The 23,588-nt window shown below is 36.3% G+C and overlaps 2 protein-coding genes across 5 annotated transcripts in view; one reads left to right on the plus strand and one right to left on the minus strand.

Annotated features, from left to right (window-relative positions):
* LOC136255757 (DNA repair endonuclease XPF-like) overlaps positions 1-6,085 on the plus strand; it is a 24,878-nt gene extending 18,793 nt beyond the window's left edge. For all 4 annotated transcript variants that reach the window (XM_066048636.1, XM_066048632.1, XM_066048635.1 and 1 more), the window contains 7 exons: positions 175-261; positions 2,673-2,758; positions 2,816-2,984; positions 3,232-3,291; positions 3,572-3,673; positions 3,721-3,764; positions 5,943-6,085. In XM_066048636.1, coding sequence (XP_065904708.1) covers positions 175-261; positions 2,673-2,758; positions 2,816-2,984; positions 3,232-3,291; positions 3,572-3,673; positions 3,721-3,764; positions 5,943-6,075 — 681 coding nt within the window. In that variant the 3' untranslated portion in view covers positions 6,076-6,085. The remainder of the gene's footprint in view (positions 1-174; positions 262-2,672; positions 2,759-2,815; positions 2,985-3,231; positions 3,292-3,571; positions 3,674-3,720; positions 3,765-5,942) is intronic.
* A 1,213-nt stretch (positions 6,086-7,298) lies between these two features.
* Positions 7,299-15,590, minus strand: LOC136256149 (uncharacterized). The gene is made up of 3 exons (XM_066049089.1): positions 15,455-15,590; positions 8,135-8,944; positions 7,299-7,783 (listed from the first exon to the last, which is right to left on the minus strand). The coding sequence occupies exons 2-3, from the start codon at positions 8,916-8,918 to the stop codon at positions 7,404-7,406; spliced, it is 1,164 nt and encodes a 387-aa protein (XP_065905161.1). The 5' UTR covers positions 8,919-8,944; positions 15,455-15,590; the 3' UTR covers positions 7,299-7,403.
* Between the last annotated feature and the right edge of the window lie 7,998 nt (positions 15,591-23,588).

A 23,588-nucleotide genomic window follows, 5' to 3' on the forward strand; every position in this document is an offset into this window, starting at 1 on the left:
CACTACTCTAATAGAGCAGTCATTTCTGTAGTTTAGTTAACCGAGAATCTGGATAAGTGGGATCCGGATAACTGAGGTTCCACTGTAGTTGATCTGGCTGTTATAACAAGGTGGGTCACTAATTAAATGAAGTTTCAAATATAAAGGAACTAACCTCTTTTGTGTGTACAATAGGTGATAGTGGACATGAGGGAGTTTCGTAGTGCCTTACCATCACTGCTGCACAAAAGAGGAATAGACATCATTCCTGTTACTCTAGAGGTAATATCATTGATAAAATTAATACGTGTTATATATATATATATATATATATATATATATATATTATATGTAATAGATAAAGCACTGCCGCGGGTGCCATATGGGAAATATAGCATGAAAAAGTGGGCTATATTTCGTTACAAGACCACTCTTTGAGTACTATATTTCGCGTACAGCATGAGTGAAGGCAGTGCTTTATCTGGTATAGAGAACTGTCAACTTGAGATACACACGAGACACACGAAACAATTAGAAACTCACGTAGTGTTATCATTGGTAGAATAGGCATTGCACCTGTGTTGCACTGTGCTGCACCTGCATTAGTCATTTTATGAGTCTAGTCTCTAACAACTAAAAGTTTTCGATTGTGGTACTTTAATAAGCACATTTCTGTAAAATTCCTAGGACTCATTCGTTTATGTGAACAAAATGGAGTAAGAATGTTCACTGCTGCTGACTACGAGCAACCATCATCGAAATCTTCAAGTATGTCTATAAATTAAATCCATTGGTTCTCCTCCTACTGGTTGGGCTGACTGGTCAGCCAGCGCAGTACAGGCTATCAGCCTAGACTGGCTTGGCTGATTGGTTGTCTGGGCAAGAGTGAGTGATTACTCACTCAAAGCAGGATATTAGCCTATAAATAGGCCTGGCAGTTCTATAACTACCTGATATAGAACTGCATGTGGGTCTATAAAGTGTTTTATAACTGCCCAATATAGAACACTTGTGCTTGTATGGCTAATATAGAACACTCTTTTGCTTTGATCCTCCCACGCAAAGTTCTTTATATATACATGATTGTATTTGTACATTATGTAGCTATAGTGATGTTGCTGTTTACATTTTTATAGAACTGTGTTGTAAGATTAATTTCATAGTATAATAGCAGAATATCTGCTTTATTCATCCGTCTTTCTCATTTGTTTTTCCACTGTTACTGCTGTACATATGTACTATTCCCTCTGCTGTGCTACCTTCTTCTAAATTGCTGTGCATATAATCTCTCTGTTGCTGCTCTCTGTTGTTTACATGGTCCATAATCCTATATTGTTTACAGTGAATCAAGCGATAACACACAGCACAATTGCAACACATGTGGTTTAATTGGGGGAAAATGCATCTGTTACTTAATTGTTCCCTTGGAAGCATGGCAGCTGTTTCAGTAAAAGGCTAAATGGAGTAAACTTAATAGTTTGTGTTCAATACATATTTACATGCACATATGAATTATAGTTATGTAGCAGATATAGTTCTAACTGATGCCACCTGTCATGTTGTGCTGTAACTTGGTAGTTACGTACTTACATAATGAAAGATGAGGTGCAAAAGGAACGTATCTACGTATTTCTATATAAAAAGTAACCTTCTCCCAGCCACTGTCTGTGAATCTCATATGTAAGGTCGTTTTATGGTTCACTATATGCACTACTATGGACCTTATCCGCAATGACATCATAATTGACAAAATGGCCGTGTTTAGTGTGGGCACTTCGTATGTAATCACTAAAATGAGCTTTGTTTGCAGATTTCACGACATAGAACTATTGGACAATAAAGGTACTAGTAAGCGTGATGTGGCGAATCTGGCGACACGAAATAGTCCCACCAGACGAAACCAGACTTAAGTTTTGGTATCGATGCAAAACCACGCGCATTTGTCTTGTAATTAAATATGTATGCCTCACCTTGCCCCTTGCTGCAGTATGTAAACGTTAACATAGTGAACCGCCATCTCTCCCAATACCCTCTGTACAAAGGTGCCCACACTATCGGCCGCCATTTTGTGCTTTGACGTCATTGCGGATAAGGTCCATTATACAGTTCATGTGCCGAAATAAGTGATTGTGTATGCTTACATACATACATACATGCATACATACTAGTGTTGCCACGATGTATCGATACATCGATAGTATCGATACATCGATAGTATCGATATAACAAGGTGGTTATATGATATGATATAGCCAATCAGTTATATCGATGGTTGCACAATAGTGGCACACTTAGTATAATGATGTGGGGGAGGCCAGACATATGGTATTTGGCATTTAATTAAGTTATGTGTTGATGGTGTAGTGTGGTAAACAAGCCAACCCAAAGTAAACTGGGAGGTTTTAAGGTGTCTGGGTAGTGCCAGCCACTTGTCTCAACTGTAAAGCAGTAGCAAAATGCATTTAAAACCTGATAAACAAGAGTAGCTTTTGCTTGTGGTATACATACAACTTAAATTTAAATTTACAATGAATAGTATGTATATGTTTGTCTTGTAAATGTTACAGTTAGTTCTATATCGTGATATATGTTCATATCGTGACATAAACCTTGGTGATATATGATATAGAGTTTTTCTATATTGTGGCAGCACTAATACATACATACATACATACGTACATATATACTTACAGATTGGTGATTACATCTTGTCCCCTGAAATGTGTGTTGAACGTAAAAGTGTCAGTGATCTTATTGGATCTCTAAACTCTGGAAGACTGTAAGATAACGTGCAGCTACAAATATGGCCTGGCACGATTTAGTTCTGTTGCTGTAGATACAACCAAGCTACCATGATGACTAGATACTACAAAAGGCCAATCTTACTGATAGAGTTTACAGAGTCCAGATCATTCTCACTACAGTCCAAGGCTTCACTCACCAGTGATATCTCCATTAACAATGTGTCCTCCAAGTTAGCACTTTTGACTCTACATTTCCCTAAGGTAACATCTGGTGGATCTTTAATATTGTGTATGTATAGTTGTAGGTACTACGTACCTACAAACAACCTAACCACTAAAGTAATTGATTTATTATAATTGTAAGCTTTTACTAGCTGACCTGTTGAAACATTTATTTAAACTTGTTTGTGTAATAAATATTTTCTGCTTTACAAATTTTTATGCAATAAATCCATTCATCCCAAAGGTGTGTATGAGTTTATGGAATTAAAATGTGTATTTTTTATAGTTGCGTATTCTTTGGTGTTCCAGTCCACACGCTACAGCTGAATTGTTTGAAGAGCTAAAAGTAAGTGCAGAGTGATGGCATGCTAGTAGTGGCATTGTACCATTAGCATAATAGTTTTAACACTACATGTATGCAAATTGAATATTTATGTTCATCTATTAGTGAATATCTACTTGAAACATTGCTGTAAGTGACTATTGTGACATGGTTGGACCATTATATACGTATATACACAGAGGCTTCTGTGAATATATCTTGAAATCATAAGTTTACTAGTTGGGAATCATAGAGAGTAGTGGTGGTTGTGATGGTATTTACGGATGTATTTCATAATTTCCAGTGTGGCAGTCCCCAACCAACAATGGAGTCAGCCATAGCAGTCACTACTAGTGAAGAGTTAAGAAATGATGACAACACTATTGTATACAACTCTGCTGCTGAGGTACTGTAGATGAACTAGTAGTACTTGAAATGTTATAACCTTTGTAGGATTTTGTACTGAAATTACCTGGTATCAATTCTAAGAATTACAGGTGCGTTGTGCCTTCACACTGGTAGGATTGTAGTCACGTACTTTATCATCATGTGCGATACATATCGATACGTATATGTGACCAAGTTTTGGAAAACCATCGATATACGCACAGCAGTACTTTTGTAATAAAACGCATTTAAAAACTATGGGTAAAAAACGCAAGCTCCAGAAGAAAAAAAGTGCAAGTTTTTATTGCCTCGCTGGTGGGTGAATTAAGCCGCCAATGGATAAATCGTGGGCATCATCGTGTTCGCCTGTTCATATGCAGTACAAAAATCTTTGTTTCATCTCCATACATGAAAATATTCCTAAGTTACAGACGTTCGTTTACGTTGTGGTGACGAAAGAATTTACCAACGATTGTTTTTCCGTGAATTTGCCTTCCTTCTCAAACACAGAAGCATGGCTGGAGAAAAAATTATACCTTGGTGGATGCACAAATTCATGGCGAACACAATGAGCCAAGATTTAATTCCGTACGTCGTTGTATCAGTAAGTTATGATGGTTTATGTAAGCACCTGTAGATTCTTTTCTCGATTGCTTCTGTACATGTCAAAATATTTGCTCATCCGGCTGTCTAGTGCTGTATTTCCAATGCTGCTTAACTTAGGAAGCTGAAACTTGGCTAGTCCATTCCTCTGTCCCTGTAGAAAAAAAAGAACAAATAAAATGCATTTTGAAAATTGTGTGGATATCGACGGTTTTCTAAAATTAGATCACATATGTTAAAGCATAGCTGCAAGTGCTATATGAAAAATAAAGCACGAGGCGCATGGCTGAGATGCTAATAAAGCACGAGGCGAAGCCAAGTGCTTTATTAGCATCGAGGCCAAGCGCCGAGTGCTTTATTTTTCATATAGCATGAGCAAGGCAATGCTTTAAATGATTTATGGAACTTTCTAGTCGTGTATACACTAGGACTAGTAATTAACACGCGTTGCATGAACTATTAGCAGTCGGAATGTACACAAACTAAAAGTAACTCACGCGTAGTTCACCATAGTTTGGTATGGAAGACGTTCATTGCATATTTTGGCAGGTTTTGCTCGCAACCCACAATCGATTCTATTGTGGGTCACATGGCGAAATATTTCCGTGATATCTCCAGGACTTGTCCGTTTACATTAACAAATGTAACAGCAACGTTATCTTCTCCCACCCATCATCGAAGCATTTAGGCATGTCTATAAAAGTAATCCAGTGGTAGACGTCATATTGGCTGGGGTGATTGATCACTCGGCGAGTCTATCAGCCTTCACTGGCGTGGGTGATTAGTCGTACTGGCGTGAACCCCCCACACAGGCTATTAGCCTGCACTAAGGCACGTGGGCAACTGTGCTTTATTGCCCACAAAGAGTGTTTTATTGCACTGCAAAGAGTGCTTTATTCGTTCAATAAAACACTCTTTGCGATGCAATAAAGCACTCTTTGTGGTCATGAAGCACTCTTTGTGGTCATGAAGCACTGTTGGCCGGCTGAGAGTGTACTTCATGAAATTTAAAGTACATTTTTTCCTTTGATCTCGCCCACGCATAGTCCTATAATAGCTACAGCTGAAATGAGAATGATCCATGTTAGGAAATGAGTCCAACACAATTTGATGGCTACTTGCTAAAACAAGACACATTTTGATGCCTAATTTTGGCTAATTTTTGATATACATGCAGCTTGTCCCATTTCAAGATGTTAGCCAAAAATAGGCATTAAAATGTGTCTTGTTTTAGCAAGTAGCCATCTAATCTTGTTGGACTTGTTTCCTTACTTTTTGTTGCGTGGATCATTCTAATTTCAGCTGTAACATTTTTGAGCTTGTTTCCTTACGTATTTTTTTGTAGCATGTTCATTATATCGATCCTTACTTCCTTTTAAATTTTTATTTTTTTAGTAGTTAGTTTGTTCACTTTTTATGTCTAGCTTGTAGCAAAAAAACTAAAGTGGTAAAATCATAGCTAAAATGACTACACTACGTTAAGACAACAGCTCTTTGAATACTACACTCATATAGTCTTGTTTTACTACAGTTGATGTGTTACAACAACTAGTTTAGCACAGAATCTGTATTATAGACCTTGAAACTTTTATGAATTTATGACAGTAGGTAGCTATAGGCTGTACTGCATTTTGTTAATGCATAATTTAATGTATTCATGTGTTTATGCATTTCACTGTCTAAAGGTACTTATTAAATCAAGTCAAAGACATGCAGGAACTGGTGAGTCTGTCACAGGACAAGTTGGAAGAAATTCTTGGCAGTGACAGTAATGCTCACCTGTTGTGGCAATTTTTACACTCAAATTTACAATCATGATATTTGAAAATGGGAAGGGTCTTGGCGGAACAGGCTGGTATATGGGTGACTTACAAATGGTTGTATTTGAAGTACATAACAAGCAAGATGGCAGGATTGGTTTGCATGTTGTTTTGTGTAGTGACAGTGTAAAGCCATTTTGACTCATCAGTTATATGGTTGAAGTAACCAGAGTCAAATGGGGCATTTGTGGGTTATGTTGTCAACACAGCTTCACTTGTTACAATGATCAAGCATTTAAATGATGCTTACTTACTTTCGTGGGTGTCTGATACACATACAGTTGTACACATATTAAAACATCACAGTCATCTCTTCTTCTCTGCCACCCAGAGATAATGGTAAGTTATAGTAACACCATCATCCACAGTAAGCGGGAAAATAATGCTATTGAATTGCTATTTGTTCTGCAAGGATGTGTACCAATGTAGCTAATATATACATTGGAAGAATTCCAATTAAACAGTTGAGTGTGTGGATAAAATGACATTACGTAAAATGTGTAAGCATGATGATTAGTAGCTATACAGTGAATAATGTAATGTAAAACTATATCCAATATCTTATTGCAACCATTCCACTGTTGACTGGATATTTTAAGTATCTTATTCAGTTATCACTAGCTAACTCTCTAAACATTTTGAGCAGTCATGATGTTATACTGAATACATGTTAAGTTAGTGTGGTATGGTAAACTTGCCACATTGTCTCTACAATGTCAAGCATGATATACCTTATATAGGGGTTTTAAAAGCTGTGTTGTTTCAAGAACTTGTTATAAGACACCAAAGGTAGCACAATTGGGCATGCAGTGACTGTAAAGTGATGTAATGTGTTGAATGTTATAGCAGTGTGTGAAATTGTTAGATGGAACTGGTCTGTTCCTCTGACCCTAACTAGTACACTAAGAACAAGTGTTCACCGAATGAAAGATGTACAGTCGAAAAAATAAATATTGTGGCCAATCAAAACTACTTTTCTGCACACCCATTACAATTGTACTTGCAAATACATCCTATATGCTTTCTATCAGGTAACCTCAGTGAAAACGAGTGATCCTCAAAAATAAAACCATGAAAATTTGGTGATCTGCAAAAATTGCATACCTTGAAATTTTGTACGTATACAGTGGACCTAAAAATATTTTGGGGGTATTGCTATGAAGCAGAGGTAGCCAGTTTTCTTTGCTGTCTTCCTTATTCGGGTGTTTAGAATGCCCATATGTGACTGGTTCTATAGTAACATAGGAAGGAAGGATTATAATGGTACTGTAATACTACACTTTCATTATAATGTATATGAAAGGATAAACATGAAAAATTGTATTGTTATACAGTTACTTCATTCAACCAGTCCATTGTTGACTGGACAGTATTAAGTGTCAAATTCCAATGATCACTAATCCTCCAAACCTCTTGAGCCATCATGTTATTGTCATGTTTCGCATCTACATGGTGAGTTTTCATGGGGTGGTAGACATAATAGGATGACAATCTTGTGGTGTTACATTGATTTCGGCACACCACTTCCTGTGGTAAGGCAATTACAGTGAAGTCTTTATTTTGTGGTGTTCCCTTGAGGTAATAGTTTGTGTCATAGTCAAATGGTGTCCATGTTACATTGGATTTAAGGAAGATACTAGTAAGCCTGGTCTGATCATTAGAAGCTAATTCCACTGTAGTTCTACCCAATGCTTGCCACATTCTCTCTGTAATGTTAAGAACAAAATCATCAACAATGCAACACTAAACTTTATAGGGTTAGAAAGGCAGGAGCTTTTAAGCCACTATTCCAAAGGTGGCACCTTTAGTATTGCATAAGCTCCTGCAGCTGGCTATATCAAGGTGTAAGTAAATGTTTTTAGACATGTATGCCATGACACAATTGTTGCACATTGATACTAGCTACTTTGATTACCACTATTGTATCAATTTTATTTTATTCTAAGATGTTTGCTTAAAATACCGTACTGCTACTTAACTATCATCTGCATAATGTAGTTCAAAGATTAAGCTTGTATTCAATACATAATGTTTAATGAATGCAATTGTGCACATACCAGTGTTAACATTGCTTCTAATTAAAGTAACTCCAATGCAGAGACAGAAGCTCCACGCTTTAAAAGCAGCTGCTGTCTGACAGTTCTTGGCATTTGCAGTTGATATAATGATGTCACTGTCGTGGAATTGATCAAGTATTGGTTCAATGTTATTAATCAAGATAGCATCAATGTCCATTTGTAGCACATCATACCCCCAGTAATTTAGTAACCTCAATATTGTCAACCTCGTGATGATACTGAATAGTTCATTATCATGCATGTCCTCCTTTGAGTAAATGATATCAGTAACATTTACAAACTGTGATAGTATTCCTTTCCGGCTAAGTATTTCATGGGTATATTGATCTACACACACTACTAGCAGGTTTCCAAGTAGAGGCATTGCATTAAGCTTAGCATAAACTAGCCAGTTAATTAGAACAGATAAGTAGTTTATACTAACCATTACAACTGTAAGCTGTTTATCCTTTCTGGATGCCTCTAGTTTCGCCTTCATCTTGAAGGCCCATAGTGAGTTGAGTATCTCATGAGGTAGATGTGTTATGTTAGGATAAGGGAAGAGAATTTCTGATTCAGGTGTTATAGGACTAATACTATCGTCAACTTGTGTTGCCACATAAACTGAGTTAGGGTCAGATTTGGGATTTATTTTAGAATCATCATTGGTACTGTCTTTATCGACCATGTAGTACACTATCTCTCTATGTGTAACATAGTATTGTAATAGCAGTACAAATAGTAAGACAAAGACAAGTGTTAAAACATTCTTGACAACTGCCATAGTTCCTTCAGTTTCTGATGCCTTTACTATAGTGAAGGAAATAGTTATAGATAATACAGTAGTTCACGCAAAAAAGAAAGATTATAATAAAATTATATTTAATAGTTATACCATGGCCAAGTGGCCATAGTAAAAGTAATATATACCACTTTAGTATGCTCACCTAATAGGTGAACCTACATTCACCACATTACTTTTATACAAAGGTATCTAGATATCGATTGTGGGTTTCAATTTGGGCTGTGGTATTCACAAAAGAAAGAAATGATTGTGGGTTTTGCTGAGTTTATAGTGGTACCATTTCTAACCAATTGCAAGTAACCCAGTTAAGGAGTCTAAGGTGTTAAAAGTAAGTGCTGAAGAGTATAGGTTACTGACCTTGAGAATATGTCACATGGTTGAAATGTACTGTACAGAAAACCATCCCCAACACTGCGCAAACAATTATTTAGTGGCATAGTAGCTGATGATGACTCATTCAATAATTTTTTTCTTGAAGAGAATGCTTAGCCAGCTAAGCCTATAATGCTAACTAAACTCAAACCCACAATGCAAAACTTTAAGCAGCTCAATATAACGAATCAAAGGGAACTGATGCTTTGTAGTTTCCTCAGCATCAAAGGCAGTTGTGGGTCAAGGCTATATCGCCCTAACCACAAAGCAATATCCAGATATCGCCCTGTGGTCAGGGAAATATGTGAAATATAACCTTGTGGTTTCCTTTGATCTGAGGTGTCAAAGTGGTATATATTCATGCTCATGTAATATAAACTGTATAGAATATATTGATGCATGCAATGTCTATACAGCTCTGTGCTGCCTTGATGAAACAAGACGATTTTTTTTGTGGACATCCCTCCAACTTCAGCAATCCACATTCCAAATTTGAGCGAAATCGCTTCAAGCGTTCCCGAGATATGCGACTTCACAAATTGGCTTAGTTTCTTAGTTTTTTTTTCTTCTTATTTTTCTTCCTCTTGTCGCACACTTACAAAAACTGCTATTAAACGCGAACGCCATGTCCGATTGCCTTGAAATTATTTTTTCATACAGAAGGGGGGTATAAAGGCGCATCTCGGTACCACCTTTGGCTGGAATACGATAAAGAGGCAAAGAGTTATGAGCGATTATTCACGAAAAATAACACCAATATGTTGTCACGCCTACAGGGTAAACCGCGTATGGGAAGAAGCTGAAAATCGGTGGGTGAATAGGTTAACTATTGAACCTCAAACCTTTTGTGGTTTGAAAGAAATCGAGCTAAAAACCAGGAAGATACAACGAAAAACCAACAGTGTGTAACAATTACGCAATCGAGATTAGCTAATAAAAAACGACTATTTGTCACGCCTACCAGAAAAACCGCTTAGGGTAATGCTTTGAAAATCACTGTACAGATGGAGTAATCATCTTAGAAAGGTTCTTCAATGGTGTAGAAGAATCAGACTTAAAGCCACGGAGTTATAACACGAAATCCAACTTGGTGTAGCAAGTGCAAGATCGAGATACTCTAATAGAGCAGTCACCCTAATAGAGCAGTCACCCTGAAGAGAATTCAAGAGATCAGCTAGAAACAAGTAACCTGTATAGAGATCAGCTACAAACAAGTCACCCTGTAGAGAGATCAGCTACAAACAATCCATCCTGTAGAAAGATCAGCTAGAAGAAGTTACCTTGTAGGGAGTTCAACTACGGAAAGAGATAGTTCAGCTAGAAGAAATCATCTTGTAGAGTTCAGCTACAAAGAAACCACCATGTAGAGAGTTTAGCTACAAACAAATCGCCCTGTAGAGAGATCAGCTAGAAGAAGCTACCTTGTAGAGAGTTCAGCTACAAAGAAACCATCATGTAGAGAGTTCAGCTACAAACAAACCGCCCTGTAGAGAGATCAGCTAGAAGACGTTACCTTTTAGAGAGTTCAGCTACAAAGAAACCATCATGTAGAGAGTTCAGTTACAAACAAATCACCTGTAAAGAGATCAGCTAGAAAAAGTTTCCTCGGCTACAAACAAATCACCCTGTAGAAAGATCAGCTAGAAGAAGTAACCTTGGAGAGAGTTCAGTTACAAAGAAACCACCATGTAGAGAGTTCAGCTACAAACTAGTGACATTGTAGAGACATCAGCTAGTAGAAGGTACCTTGCAGAGAGTTCAGCTACAAACAATTCACCCTGTTCAGAGATCAGTTAGAAGAAGTTTTCTTGTAGAGAGTTCAGCTACAAACAAATCACCCTGTAGAAAGATCAGCTAGAAGAAGTTACCTTGTAGAGAGTTCAGTTACAAAGAAACCACCATGTAGAGAATTCAGCTACAAACTAGTGACCCTGTAGAGAGATCAGTTAGAAGAAGTTACCTTGCAGAAAATTCAACTACAAAGAAACCATTCTGTAAAGAGCTCAGCTGCAAACAAATCACCTATACAGAATTCAGCTACAAACAAATCACCCTGTAGAGAGATCAGCCAGAAGAAGTTACCTTGTAGATAGTTCAGCTACAAACAAATCACCCTGTAGAGAGATCAGCTAGAAGAAGTTACCTTGTAGATAGTTCAGCTACAAACAAATCACCCTGTAGAAAGATCAGCTAGAAGAAGTCACCTTGTAGAGAGCTCAGCTACAAAGAAACCACCATGTAGAGAGTTCAGCTGGAAACAAATCACCCTGTAAAAAATTCAGCTACAAACTAATCACCCTGTAGAAAGATCAGCTAGAAGAAGTCACCTTGTAGAGAGTTCAGTTACAAAGAAACCACCATGTAGAGAGTTCAGCTACAAACTAGTGACCTTGTAGAGACATCAGCTAGTAGAAGTTACCTTGTAGAGAGTTCAGCTACAAACAATTCACCCTGTTCTGAGACCAGTTAGAAGAAGTTTTCTTGTAGAGAGTGCAGCTACAAACTAATCACCCTGTAGAAATATCAGCTAGAAGAAGTCACCTTGTAGAGAGTTCAGCTACAAAGAAACCACCATGTAGAGAGTTCAGCTACAAACAAATCGCCCTGTAGAGAGATCAGCTAGAAGAAGTTACCTTGTAGAGAGTTCAGCTACAAAGAAACCATTCTGTAAAGAGCTCAGCTGCAAACAAATCACCTGTACAGAATTCAGCTACAAACAAATCACCCTGTAGAGACATCAGCTAGAAGAAATTGCTTTGTAGATAGTTCAGCTACAAACAATTCACCCTGTAGAAAGATCAGCTAGAAGAAGTCACCTTGTAGAGAGTTCAGCTACAAAGAAACCACCATGTAGAGAGTTCAGCTGCAAACAAATCACCCTGTAGAAAATTCAGCCACAAACAAATTGCCCTGTAGAAAGATCAGTTAGAAGAAGTTACCTTGTAGAGAGTTCAGCTACAAAGAAACCATTCTGTAAAGAGCTCAGCTGCAAACAAATCGCCTGTACAGAATTCAGCTACAAACAAATCACCCTGTAGAGAGATCATCTAGAAGAAGTTACCTTGTAGATCGTTCAGCTACAAACAATTCACCCTGTAGAAAGAGCAGTTAGAAGAAGTCACCTTGTAGAGTGTTCAGTTACAAAGAAACCACCATGGAGAGTTCTGTAATAAATATGTGTATTACATTATAATTTGTATGTTTACTGATAAAATCAGAAATATTTGAAGTATTTAAAATCTGCTTAATCTTTTCTTCTTCCTGTGGTAAAGAAAAAAAGATAGGTTAAAAAAGTCCCAAAGTCGGCCATAGGCCAGCTTTCGGGTATACAAATACAAAAAGAAGTGAAATCTAATCCAAAACAGCCAAGCTGTAAAAAAGAGTGCGGCCCTCAAAAAGGCTATGGTGAAAAAAGATGTGAAATCCAAGGTGGCGGCCAAGAAATGGCTGTGATGGTAGGTTAATGGTAAAAATTTTAATAACGACAATTCAGGTGAATTTTGTGTCAATTGACCAAGCGGCACCAAAATTCACCTGAATTGTCGTTATTAAAATTTTACCATTAACCTACCATCACAGCCATTTCTTGGCCGCCACCTTGGATTTCACATCTTTTTTCACCATAGCCTTTTTGAAGGCCGTACTCTTTTTTACAGCTTGGCTGCTTTGGATTAGATAGTACTAACATCTAGTTATATAGGTAGATGGATAAACGTTTAAAATTTTTTGTTATATATTGAATTTTATGTTCAGCAGTTTCACTTATTTTGTATGGTTGAAACAATTGCATAGCACTGCACATGTAGCCATAGTAACATTAGTGATTCCAATGGGTTTTCTCTGCTTCCCTTGTGACAATTTGCACAAGCTTGAATGATGATCTAAGTCATGATCATCTTGACTTTGTGTAGTTAGAAGATTTTGATGTTTCCATTTTTTCAGTAGATTCATGTCTGTTCAGAAACCTCGAATATTTTAATAGTTTAAAACTCAACATTGCGAATATGAATTAGTACATTAATGTGATAGTTACAGAGGGCCAGACCCATGCTCACAGCTGGCTACATGTGGGTGCATGCCAAGACCCTATAATTTATTAAATTATTGCAGTGGCAGATCTATAATTTTTCAAAGGGGGTTTCTGAAAATTGGTATAGCTAAATAAGGCATCTGATGACATTTCTCTGGAAATTTTGAGATTTTAGAAGGTCCGAAATCGGATTTTAGTCTATTCTTAGTTAGCAATTACAATAAATCCAATGCTTTAAATTTTAAACTGTAAATACTATAATAGCTAACTATAGGGCAAATATGGTGACTACAAGCTGTAGCTTTGATTGCTCTATTAGAGTAGTTACTTGATTGCTCTATTAGAGTATGATATCTTGATTGTATATAATGAAGTAGGAGTTGAAAAGTGAAGTGCTTCTGAGGGTTTAATAGCTATAAATGATGTTAGTTAAGTGCAACTGTGCATGCATGCTATACTGAAATACAGTGGCATATAGCTAGTTGTTTGCTATGATAAATTGTCAGTACAACAATATTAATTTATGTATTTAGACTGCCACTGAGCTAAATTTTTGTTGAAACCCCAGAAACCCATCTAGATCCACCACTGTGTTGATCCTGACTGATTATATATTTTAGAGTTGTATCCATTGACACCCTGCAACTTCTGAAAGTCCGTATCAAGGTGCCATTCTTTCCATCTTGGAGTAGATATGTTTTTGTGGCAACAACATTGTCCCATATACATTCAGACTGTAAAAGGTTATATGCCACATAAAATGTACCTAGCAACTATAGTCAGAAACATCTTTGTTGTTTCAACTAGTTACCTTATTCCTATGCTGGTAGTCTCCTTCTGCATCAGTTTCTAAATTATTCTGATGATACCCTGCATGTGGTAAGCACTTGGTTAAGCACCTACGTAATTGCTGTTCATGATCAGAAGGCTTGCAAATCCAAAAACAGGACTCGAAAGCTGCATGATCTGCATGCAAGAGATCATTAAAACTATGCAATACGCTATTCCACTGTAGCTATGTATGGGACTTATTAGTAAGTGCTTTGAACACCTTGCAATTGATGTTGACTCCTTACCAATTTTATATAAGACTCTTGTTTGTTCTATTTTAAAATATACAAATTCTGCTTGGGGGCCGTATTATATCACAGATCAGAAAATGTTAGAAACAGTGCAGAAGAGAGCCACCAGACTTGTACCTTCTTTGAGGGAATTGCCCTATGCAGAGCACTTATCACACCTCAGATTTCCATCCCTGCACTATAGAAGGAAGCGAGGAGACATGATTTTAGTGTATCAGATATTACATGGTCTCCTTAATGTTGATGCTTCATTTTTCTTCTCCCCAACTATAGCTACTTACACCTACAAGAGGTCACGATTTCAAATTATAGAAGGAGAGTTTTAACAAGTTTGCAAGGGCTTACACATTTTCAAACAGGGTAATTAATGACTGGAATATTTTACCTGATTACATTGTTAGTGCTGATTCATTAGCTTCATTCAAGAATCTCTTAGATAAACAATGGACTGATTATCATTATTTTTATAATGATTGATTTGTATGTATGTAATTGAGCAGGATTCACAGGCTGTGCCTTTTTCCTGAAATTATTACTAATACTATGTATAATCATCAAGTCCCCAGTGGTAAGAGTTGGATGTTGTATTGATTGCGTATAACTAGCTAAATGCTGACGTCATACATTCATTACTTCACAATTGGTAGTGAGGCGATCAAGTTACATGCTGGCACCATAGATACAAAAAATATACTATCTATGATGCTGGCACAGACATGCATGAGAAGTACTGGATACACCGTGCGTCTAGTATACCATGGTCCCTAACACGATTATTACGTTTAACTACAGCTACGGCTACTGCGCCCCCAGGTGTCGTAATTTCTAGATATATACCGAATGCCGCTGTCCCAGACTTTGAACCATGTTATATCAGGTCTAACTTAACAAATTAGCTACATATGTGGTCTATCGTCTAAATTGCGGTTAAAAGATTGCTTGCTGTTAAATAGATAGCGAGCCTATAGCTACGGCAGGAACCTACTAGTACTAGTACTAGTTGTTAACTATACATACACGAATTGACTCACCCGGCGTTAGTACGTCGTTATTGTGTCTGTATGTTCTGTTTCATCAGCTGAACACATTCAATAGGTACGTAGATTGGATTATTAGATTACACCAGTACACTGGGACCCATCTTAATCCGGACTCCTTCAACATTCGGGCACGCTTGTTATCCGGACAGCCCAAATCATATTGTGGTAAAATCAATCTAGCTATTTAACAATGAAAATTGTTCCACGTGTTTCGGCATGCAACATTTGTTAACACTATAGCTATACAGCTACCCTGTTCTACACCATTCAGCACATTGCCAGCAATTCAATTGGATGACTGCTTTATTAGAGAGGTTGAAAAATTTTTTTTAAATCATACCTAACAGAAATAGTTTTCAGTTCCGAGTTCTAATTGAATGGCTGTTAAATTGTTTAGTTATTTTATCCGTATTGCATGCATGCAATTATTTGCATGGATCAAATTTAAAAGCTACATATCACTGTTAATTCACAGGTATATATATATATATATAACTACAGCTACAGTACAAGCAACAAATATCAACATGACAATAATCACAGTGCACAATTATTTTAATGTAGTTATACATACAATAGCTAGTTGCTCAAAAGTTTCCTGGAAAAGTCCTACTTTCATTTTGAACAAATCCTAAATCACACTTAAGCTGGTTAGAAATCAGATCACCTCAAGCCATTTTATTTTTGGTGCCTTGTTGGCTTGTTCATGCAACAGCCTAAGAGTTAGCTATACTTTTGAAACTTGACAGTTGAGATGCTTATTTACAAAAAGATAATTTCCCTTCATACCTCATTATCCAGACAGCTGTTCTGGAATTGGGATACATGATGATGTACCATACAAATGGACAAATTTTAAATAGTGCTCTTTTGTAACTGATTCTTTTAGTGACAACAGGTGACAGAACCAGGTAAACTTTTTTCACTCAAAAGCATGGAACATAACCAGTGCTCCTCATCTTCACATATATATATATGTAACCAGCAACATTTGAAATGCCAAAGCTCAATTGTTATCAGAGTAAGTGTAGTGTAGTAAGGATAAAAATGGTTGGTCTTTTCTTGAGTAGCTAACCTCTGCACTAAAATATTCTAATAGAGCAGTCAAAATTTTACAGGTTTTATGTCAGCTAATTACTATACACTACTTGTCTGTAGTGTAGTAATAGTAAAGTGCAATACAGTATGGTTTAATTACATGTGATGCCAATCCTTCAAACAAATCATGCATCAACTGGTGAGACAGTCTGTAGGTTATAGTAAAAATATTTCACATCCATATTCGTAAGCAAACTCCTTTCATTGATTCTGTACATTTTGGATTTTAATGGCCAGCAACCATTCAAAACTATATTCATAACATTCAAAACTTTGTCTACATGCTTAAATGTATCATGGATCTTTTGACTGATATGCTTTACAAACTAGTAGCAAAGATTCTCTGTGTAAGCAGTAGGATACATGTTCCTTTGATTCCTCATCCTTGAATATGCTGTGTCAGTATGGGCTCCCCATACCAGATGTGCAATTAATAAGTTAGAGAGACGTGCTACCAGATTTGTAATGTCAAATTATTCTCGTACAAGTATTATTATTATTAATGTTTTACAGCACATAGGTACTGAAAGCCAATGGCAAGTATTGCCAAGGGCTAAATTACACTAACATAAAATTAATTAACTACAAGACTTAAAGTATACACTAGAATAAAATTAGATAATTAATTAGTTACAAAACTGATTGGTTTCTTTTAGGAAAAATGGGGAGGTAATTTGGTAGTTTGTCATAGAGTGGAGGTTTTGTCATTCTAACACAGTGGCTACAGGGACAGAGGTAGTGGAAGGTATGTACATCGTTGTCATTAAACTCTTGTATGAAGTGATTCCACATATAGATGTACAATTTGTGCTTGATAGATGTTATTTGAGCTGTTAAATCCACTGTAGGTAGAGAGTTCCACAGGCGGGGTATACGGTGAAAGTAGAAATGATGAGTTAAGTTTGTGGAGCACCGGACCTGTGGTGAACCAACTTTGCAGATGAACCAAATCTAGTGTTCGATGAGCTAAATTGTAGATAGTTTTTAATATTGAAATGGGAAGTTGGTGACTTGTATGACTTGATGCAAAATAAGATGTCATTGATTTCATATATATACATTAAAGGTAGCATCTTTAGGGTCACCAAGCGAGACTTATATGTTGAATGAAAGTCATTAAGAATAAATTTAGTTGCTCTCCTCTGTATTCTTTCAAGAATGTTTATGTGTTTGATTAAGGGGGGGTAGTGTTAATTCACTGAAGTGGAACAGTATTTAAACTCGTAATAATGAACTGCGTTTACTTAAATTCTATAAAATTATCCATCCAAGCTACATTCCAAATTCCAGACAAGCCACAAGGGGTTAAAGTTTATTCAGCCATCTACCAGAATAGACATGTATAAATTCAGCTTTTATCCTAAGTTATGGAAAAACTTACCTGAATATAATTATACTTTCAACACAATCTCTTGTCATTTTCAAAGTGTTATTAACAAATTTAATTAATAATTAATTAACATATTGTTTTATACTCATGCATATGAGGTTTACAATTATACATACACAATAATAATAATAATATTAAGTTCTGAATTTGTACAAGTTTCATCCTTTGATTCAGATATTCTTGGTTAATTCCATGTCTCATTGGAATACTGTGCTATATGTTGATGGTAAATTTATGGTATCTACTAATATTCAATGTAGTATACTAATGTATTTACTAATGATATTCGCATCAGCAGAAATAGCCACATCAATCAGAATTCCGGTGTGACACTCATTATTCACAACCACAATGTCAAGTTGATGAGCTGAAATAGAGCAATCAGTGCGTATGTCAAAATACCACAAAATCTAAAAATTGTTGGACTGGATTACAGGTGATGGAATATGAAGACAAGGCTTATCACAAGTACTAATACTAAAGTGATCACACAAAGCTTTGTGTACCGATGACACAACTGAGTTATGCCTTTTAAGATATCCTGAAGCAGCAAACATTGAGCACGCACAATGAAAAGCTGTTTCAGGAAAACTATGGCACAACCAGCAGAAAGGATCTTTAGGGTAGTTCAATATGCTAATTTTGAAAGCATTTGTACATAGTGCTTGGTCTTGAGCAGCACAAAGTAAAAACTTCTGTCTCTATTTTCAGCCCTGCCACGCATAACCATTTATATGCACACTTAACAGTAGATCAGTACCTCAACTTGGATAGCAAATTGACTGTGTAAAGCTTTACCCTTCCACTGTTCCATATAATCTTGGATTTAAAGTCAGCCAAAGAAGTTTCAGGTTGCTTAAACACTGAAGCCACTATGCTGGACAGTGTTCAAGAGTGGTTGGTCACAATGTGGAGAATTATAATGGGATAATGCTTGGTTCTCTAAATTAACAACTTGCAGTAAACCCCTTCCACTGGATTTTCTGAGAGAAAAATGTGATGGACATCAGATTTTGGGTGTAGGCTTTTATAAATAGTCACCAGTTTCCTTGCCTTGCGATTGATTTCCTCAAGATCATTCTGTGACCAATTGATAATTCCAGCAGAGTAATGCAACACTGGTATATACAGCATAAGAGTTCATAGCAATAATCTTACTGTGACCATTGAGTTGAGATATCAACACAGCATGGGGTTTGTAACGATATTCTTTTATAGAGTTTGGAGATGATGTGTACAGTAGGTATCTATGGCAAAGTCAAGGTTTCATTGCATCACTATAAAGCCAATTCTAAATTGCAATTTGCATTCAGTCACCTGTGTAGCCATTTGCTTAGTAATATGATCAAAGGATAAGACATATAGGTAGGCAGGCTTGCACGATGTTGAGTGACTAAGTTACAGTAGACAGATGCTATTACATTACATGGCTCCACAATGTACATGCTCTATAGCTACACATATCTAACAGTTACTGATAAACCTTACTGTATCTATAATAATGCAAAGCACTTATTCTTTTTTAAGGTATGAATGACTTGTTGAACACACAGACTTGTTGAATGTGCACATGTTTCTTTGATCCCTAAAACTGAGGAGCATAATGTAAATTACCAACTAAATTTTTACTGGTGTCTAATAGACAAAATACAAAATAATATAATACAAAAAGATCCTGTATCATACCACTAATTAAAAAGATTTGTGCTTTGCGCAGTGGCATATCTAGACTCTCTGGTTTGGTAGTGTACAAGAACAATGAAAAAAGATAACAACCTGCTTACCAATGGCAGCCCTCCACCAACTATACATTATATCACTGATACATTCTTATTTATAGCTGTATAGTTTGCTACACTGCTTCTCTGTGAATAATGTGACTACTTTATTAGAGTGATTGACTGCTCTATTAAAGTATCTCAATCTCACATACAAATACCTCTGGTATATGGCACCAAACTTCTTTGGTAGGGCACAGGCCCATCCCTAGATATGCCACTGGTTTTGCTGGATTACTAATCACTAAAAGGCCAGTTTTTCAACTTCATTAACAACTTCTTCATTAATAACTTCTTCTATAGTATCACAATCAATAAGTTAAGTTTAATCCTAAGTCAATAAGTTTACTCCATAGAGCTTATTGCAGCAATTTACTGAGTTACACATACCATTGATACCATACATGTAAAGTTGTGAGCATTTAATACCAAAGACACTAAAGCTATACTGCATCATTTTAGAAGCACAAACAACTGAAGTGTATAACATAGAGTATACAGGGATGATGTGGTAGTAGATACATACTTTAGCTATGGAAGAGTTTGAAAAGGTTTCATTATAAAACCAATTCTGAATTGTAATTTTCAATTATTCACCTGTGCAGCCATTTGCTTATAGTGATATTATCCATTTCATGATGTTGGGTGACTAAGTTACTGTAGAAAATGCTATTACATTACATGGCTCCATAATGTACATGCTCATATACCTGTCAAACAATTGAAATCTACTTACTGTATCTAATGCAAAGCACTAAAGTTACCGTATAGGTATGAATGGTTGATATTACTGAGATCTATACAGGCAATTGCTGTCTGTCCAATTGTACAGTTAAATAACATGACTGTTCGTATGAGCTGCACGTACTCTAGTACGCTATATATATATATATATATCCCTGTATATAAAAAAGTTGATCAGATTAGCTACACATAGCTACTACATTATAGTATGTAGCTAAATTAATAATAATATTTATTATTCCTTATAGCTGTTCAGATAACCAAGTGTTCAGATAATAGGTGGTTCAGATAAAATCCGTACCAATGACACCATACATGTCAAGTTCTGAGTATTTAATACTAAAGATGCTAAAGCTATCCATCTTAGAAGCACAAACAAATGAGAGATGCATGATGTGGTAGTACATACTGATTTCATTGCGTCCTTATAAAACCAATTCTGAATTGTAATATTTAATCATTCACCTGTGCAGCCATTTTCTTAGTAATATGATCAAAGGATAACAACATATATAGGTATGTGGGTTTAATTAATTATACATGTATTTGATGATGTTGGGTGACTAAGTTACAATAGAAAAATGCTATTACATTACATGGCTCCATAATGTACATGCTCTATACATGAAACAGTTACTGAGAAACCTTACTCTATCTAATGCAAAGCACTTATTCTTACTGTAGGTATGATAGTTTATTGAGAACTACAGTATATTATTTGACCAGATCTGTGAAAAGGGGTCTTATAGTCTTTCCAAATTCCTACGTTTGACTTATCATAACTTTTCATGTACTTGCCTTATCACCTTCAAATTACACTCAGCTATAGTGGTGTGTAAGGGCTATAATATTGTGACCGAATTTCAGGGTGATACCATATTCACAAGTGAAGTTATGGGTTATCAAGACCATGCAATTGGAAAGGCTATAAGACCCTTTTCGCAGATCCGATCACATATTATAGGCAATTGCTTGTCTGCCCAGTAATAGCTATTTGTGTACATGTAATGTAAACATGATTTGAGTAGCTGTTTGTATGAGCTTTAATATGTAGCTAAAAGTTTATGTACGTACTCCTAGCCTCTATTATATGTTGAAGTATAAAAGATTGATCAAATTAACTATAGCAATATAGTATGTATAGGTTGAGCTGAGCCCTGAGAAAACAGCAAAACAAGAAAAGGGGATTTTTTCTCAAGGGAAATAATATTTCAGAAGAACATACGATCAGTGGTGACAGTAAAGGTAGTGCATCTTTAGTGCAAATACATACTATTAGAGGCAAGAGTTCATAATAATATTATGCTAGAGGGCTATACATATCTATTTTATGACCACTGTTAGTTGGCTCTGTTATACAGAATAAAAGTCCACTCTACTATACAAAAATACCATCACTGATATGCTGATGTGGCCTGTTGTTTTGGTGTGCTAGTGTTGTTAAAACAACCACAAAAGAAACTATAAAAACTCTCTATGAAAAAAGATTGGTTGATATACCACACTGCAGTAAAGTATTCACAACCATGCAGTACCCATAATGAATGTATCCAACCCCCTATACTTACAGCTATTATATACCCCACAGATTCTACCTTCACTGTGTTGTTAATTTTACAGTAATTTATTATACTCATTACAGTTTAGGAACAAGTCTTTCTATTCATGCATGTGGTGCACTCAGTTAGACATGAACAATAAAACTTTATAATTTGCTTAGTGGCCATGTACCCAGACTGATCTCCTAGATCCCCACACATGGCTAAAGTGATTAGCTGATCTTAATGCCACAACTCAGGCCCTGTATATATAGTAAGTTATCCAGCTTTTCAATATGATATTACACAGGTTGTGATGTATTGAGACATACAGGTAATATATAGACCCTACTGGCACTACAATGCTGCCAGCGACATCAACAATTTTACATTAGCATATAAATGCATACACATGTACATAATTATACTGCACAGTGAAACCTTATTACTTACCAGGAAACAGACTCTACAGTCCTCAAGAAAGAATGCTTCCTGTATTAACAAGTGTTCCAGCAATAACATCCATGGGTTCCGTGTAAGAATTGAAAAGCTAGAGCCACTGCATGGAAAGGTAAGTGAGCACACTTATATATGAAAACACATTTTTAAAGCTAGCTACATAACTACCAGGTATGTAGATAGCATAATAGCATATCTTATCATTGACAGGAAATTTCCATAAGGGATGCATGAGGAATTTTCATATGTAGGGTATGTGTTACTTTGCATGGAATTGCTATCCACCTGCAAGAGGGATGAAATCTGTGAATGCAGGGAGCACTTTTGTGACTGTAGTTTACCAGAAATACAGCTGGCTACATGTCTATTATGCCATCAACAATGGTAGACCATTCCATTGGAATGAGGATAGGAGCTCCAAGCATGACATTTCTCCTGTCTATGGTATACCCAGATTGTGTCCACATATAGTATGAAAGTGAAATATTGGTCATCAAAACATGAACTCACACTAAGTAGAGCTAATACCAATAACAAACACACACACACACACACACACATACACACACAGTTCTTCAACTTCATTAACTTCTTCTATTCAATCACAATCACTAACCCTATAAAGTTAACAAGTTTACTCCTAGAACTTATTGCAAGCATACCATACACGTCAACTTCTGAGCATTCAGTACTAAAGATGCTGAAGCTATATATACTACACATCATGTTAAGAGCACAAATAACTGAAGTGTATGCATAGAGTACTGGGATGATGTAGTGGTAGGTAACTATGGCAAAATCAAGGTTTCATTGCATCACTGTACATAAACCGTTCAGTCACCTGTGCAGCCATATTTGCTTAGTAATATTAACAAGGGAACAGCATGGGTAGGCAGGCTTAATTGATTACACTTATTTCATGATGTTTGGTGACTATAAGTTACAGTGGAAAATTCTAATACATTATTACGGCTACTGATGACCCTTCCTATATTTTACTCTATCTAATGCAAAGCCGGCACTTATTCATTTTAAGTTACTCTAGGGTATGAATGATTTGTTTTCCAAAATTGAGAAGCATGATGTAAATTACCAACTAATTTTTCTTTTCTGGTGTC

Source organism: Dysidea avara, chromosome 5, assembly GCF_963678975.1.
Source record: "Dysidea avara chromosome 5, odDysAvar1.4, whole genome shotgun sequence".
NCBI classification, from domain to species: domain Eukaryota; kingdom Metazoa; phylum Porifera; class Demospongiae; order Dictyoceratida; family Dysideidae; genus Dysidea; species Dysidea avara.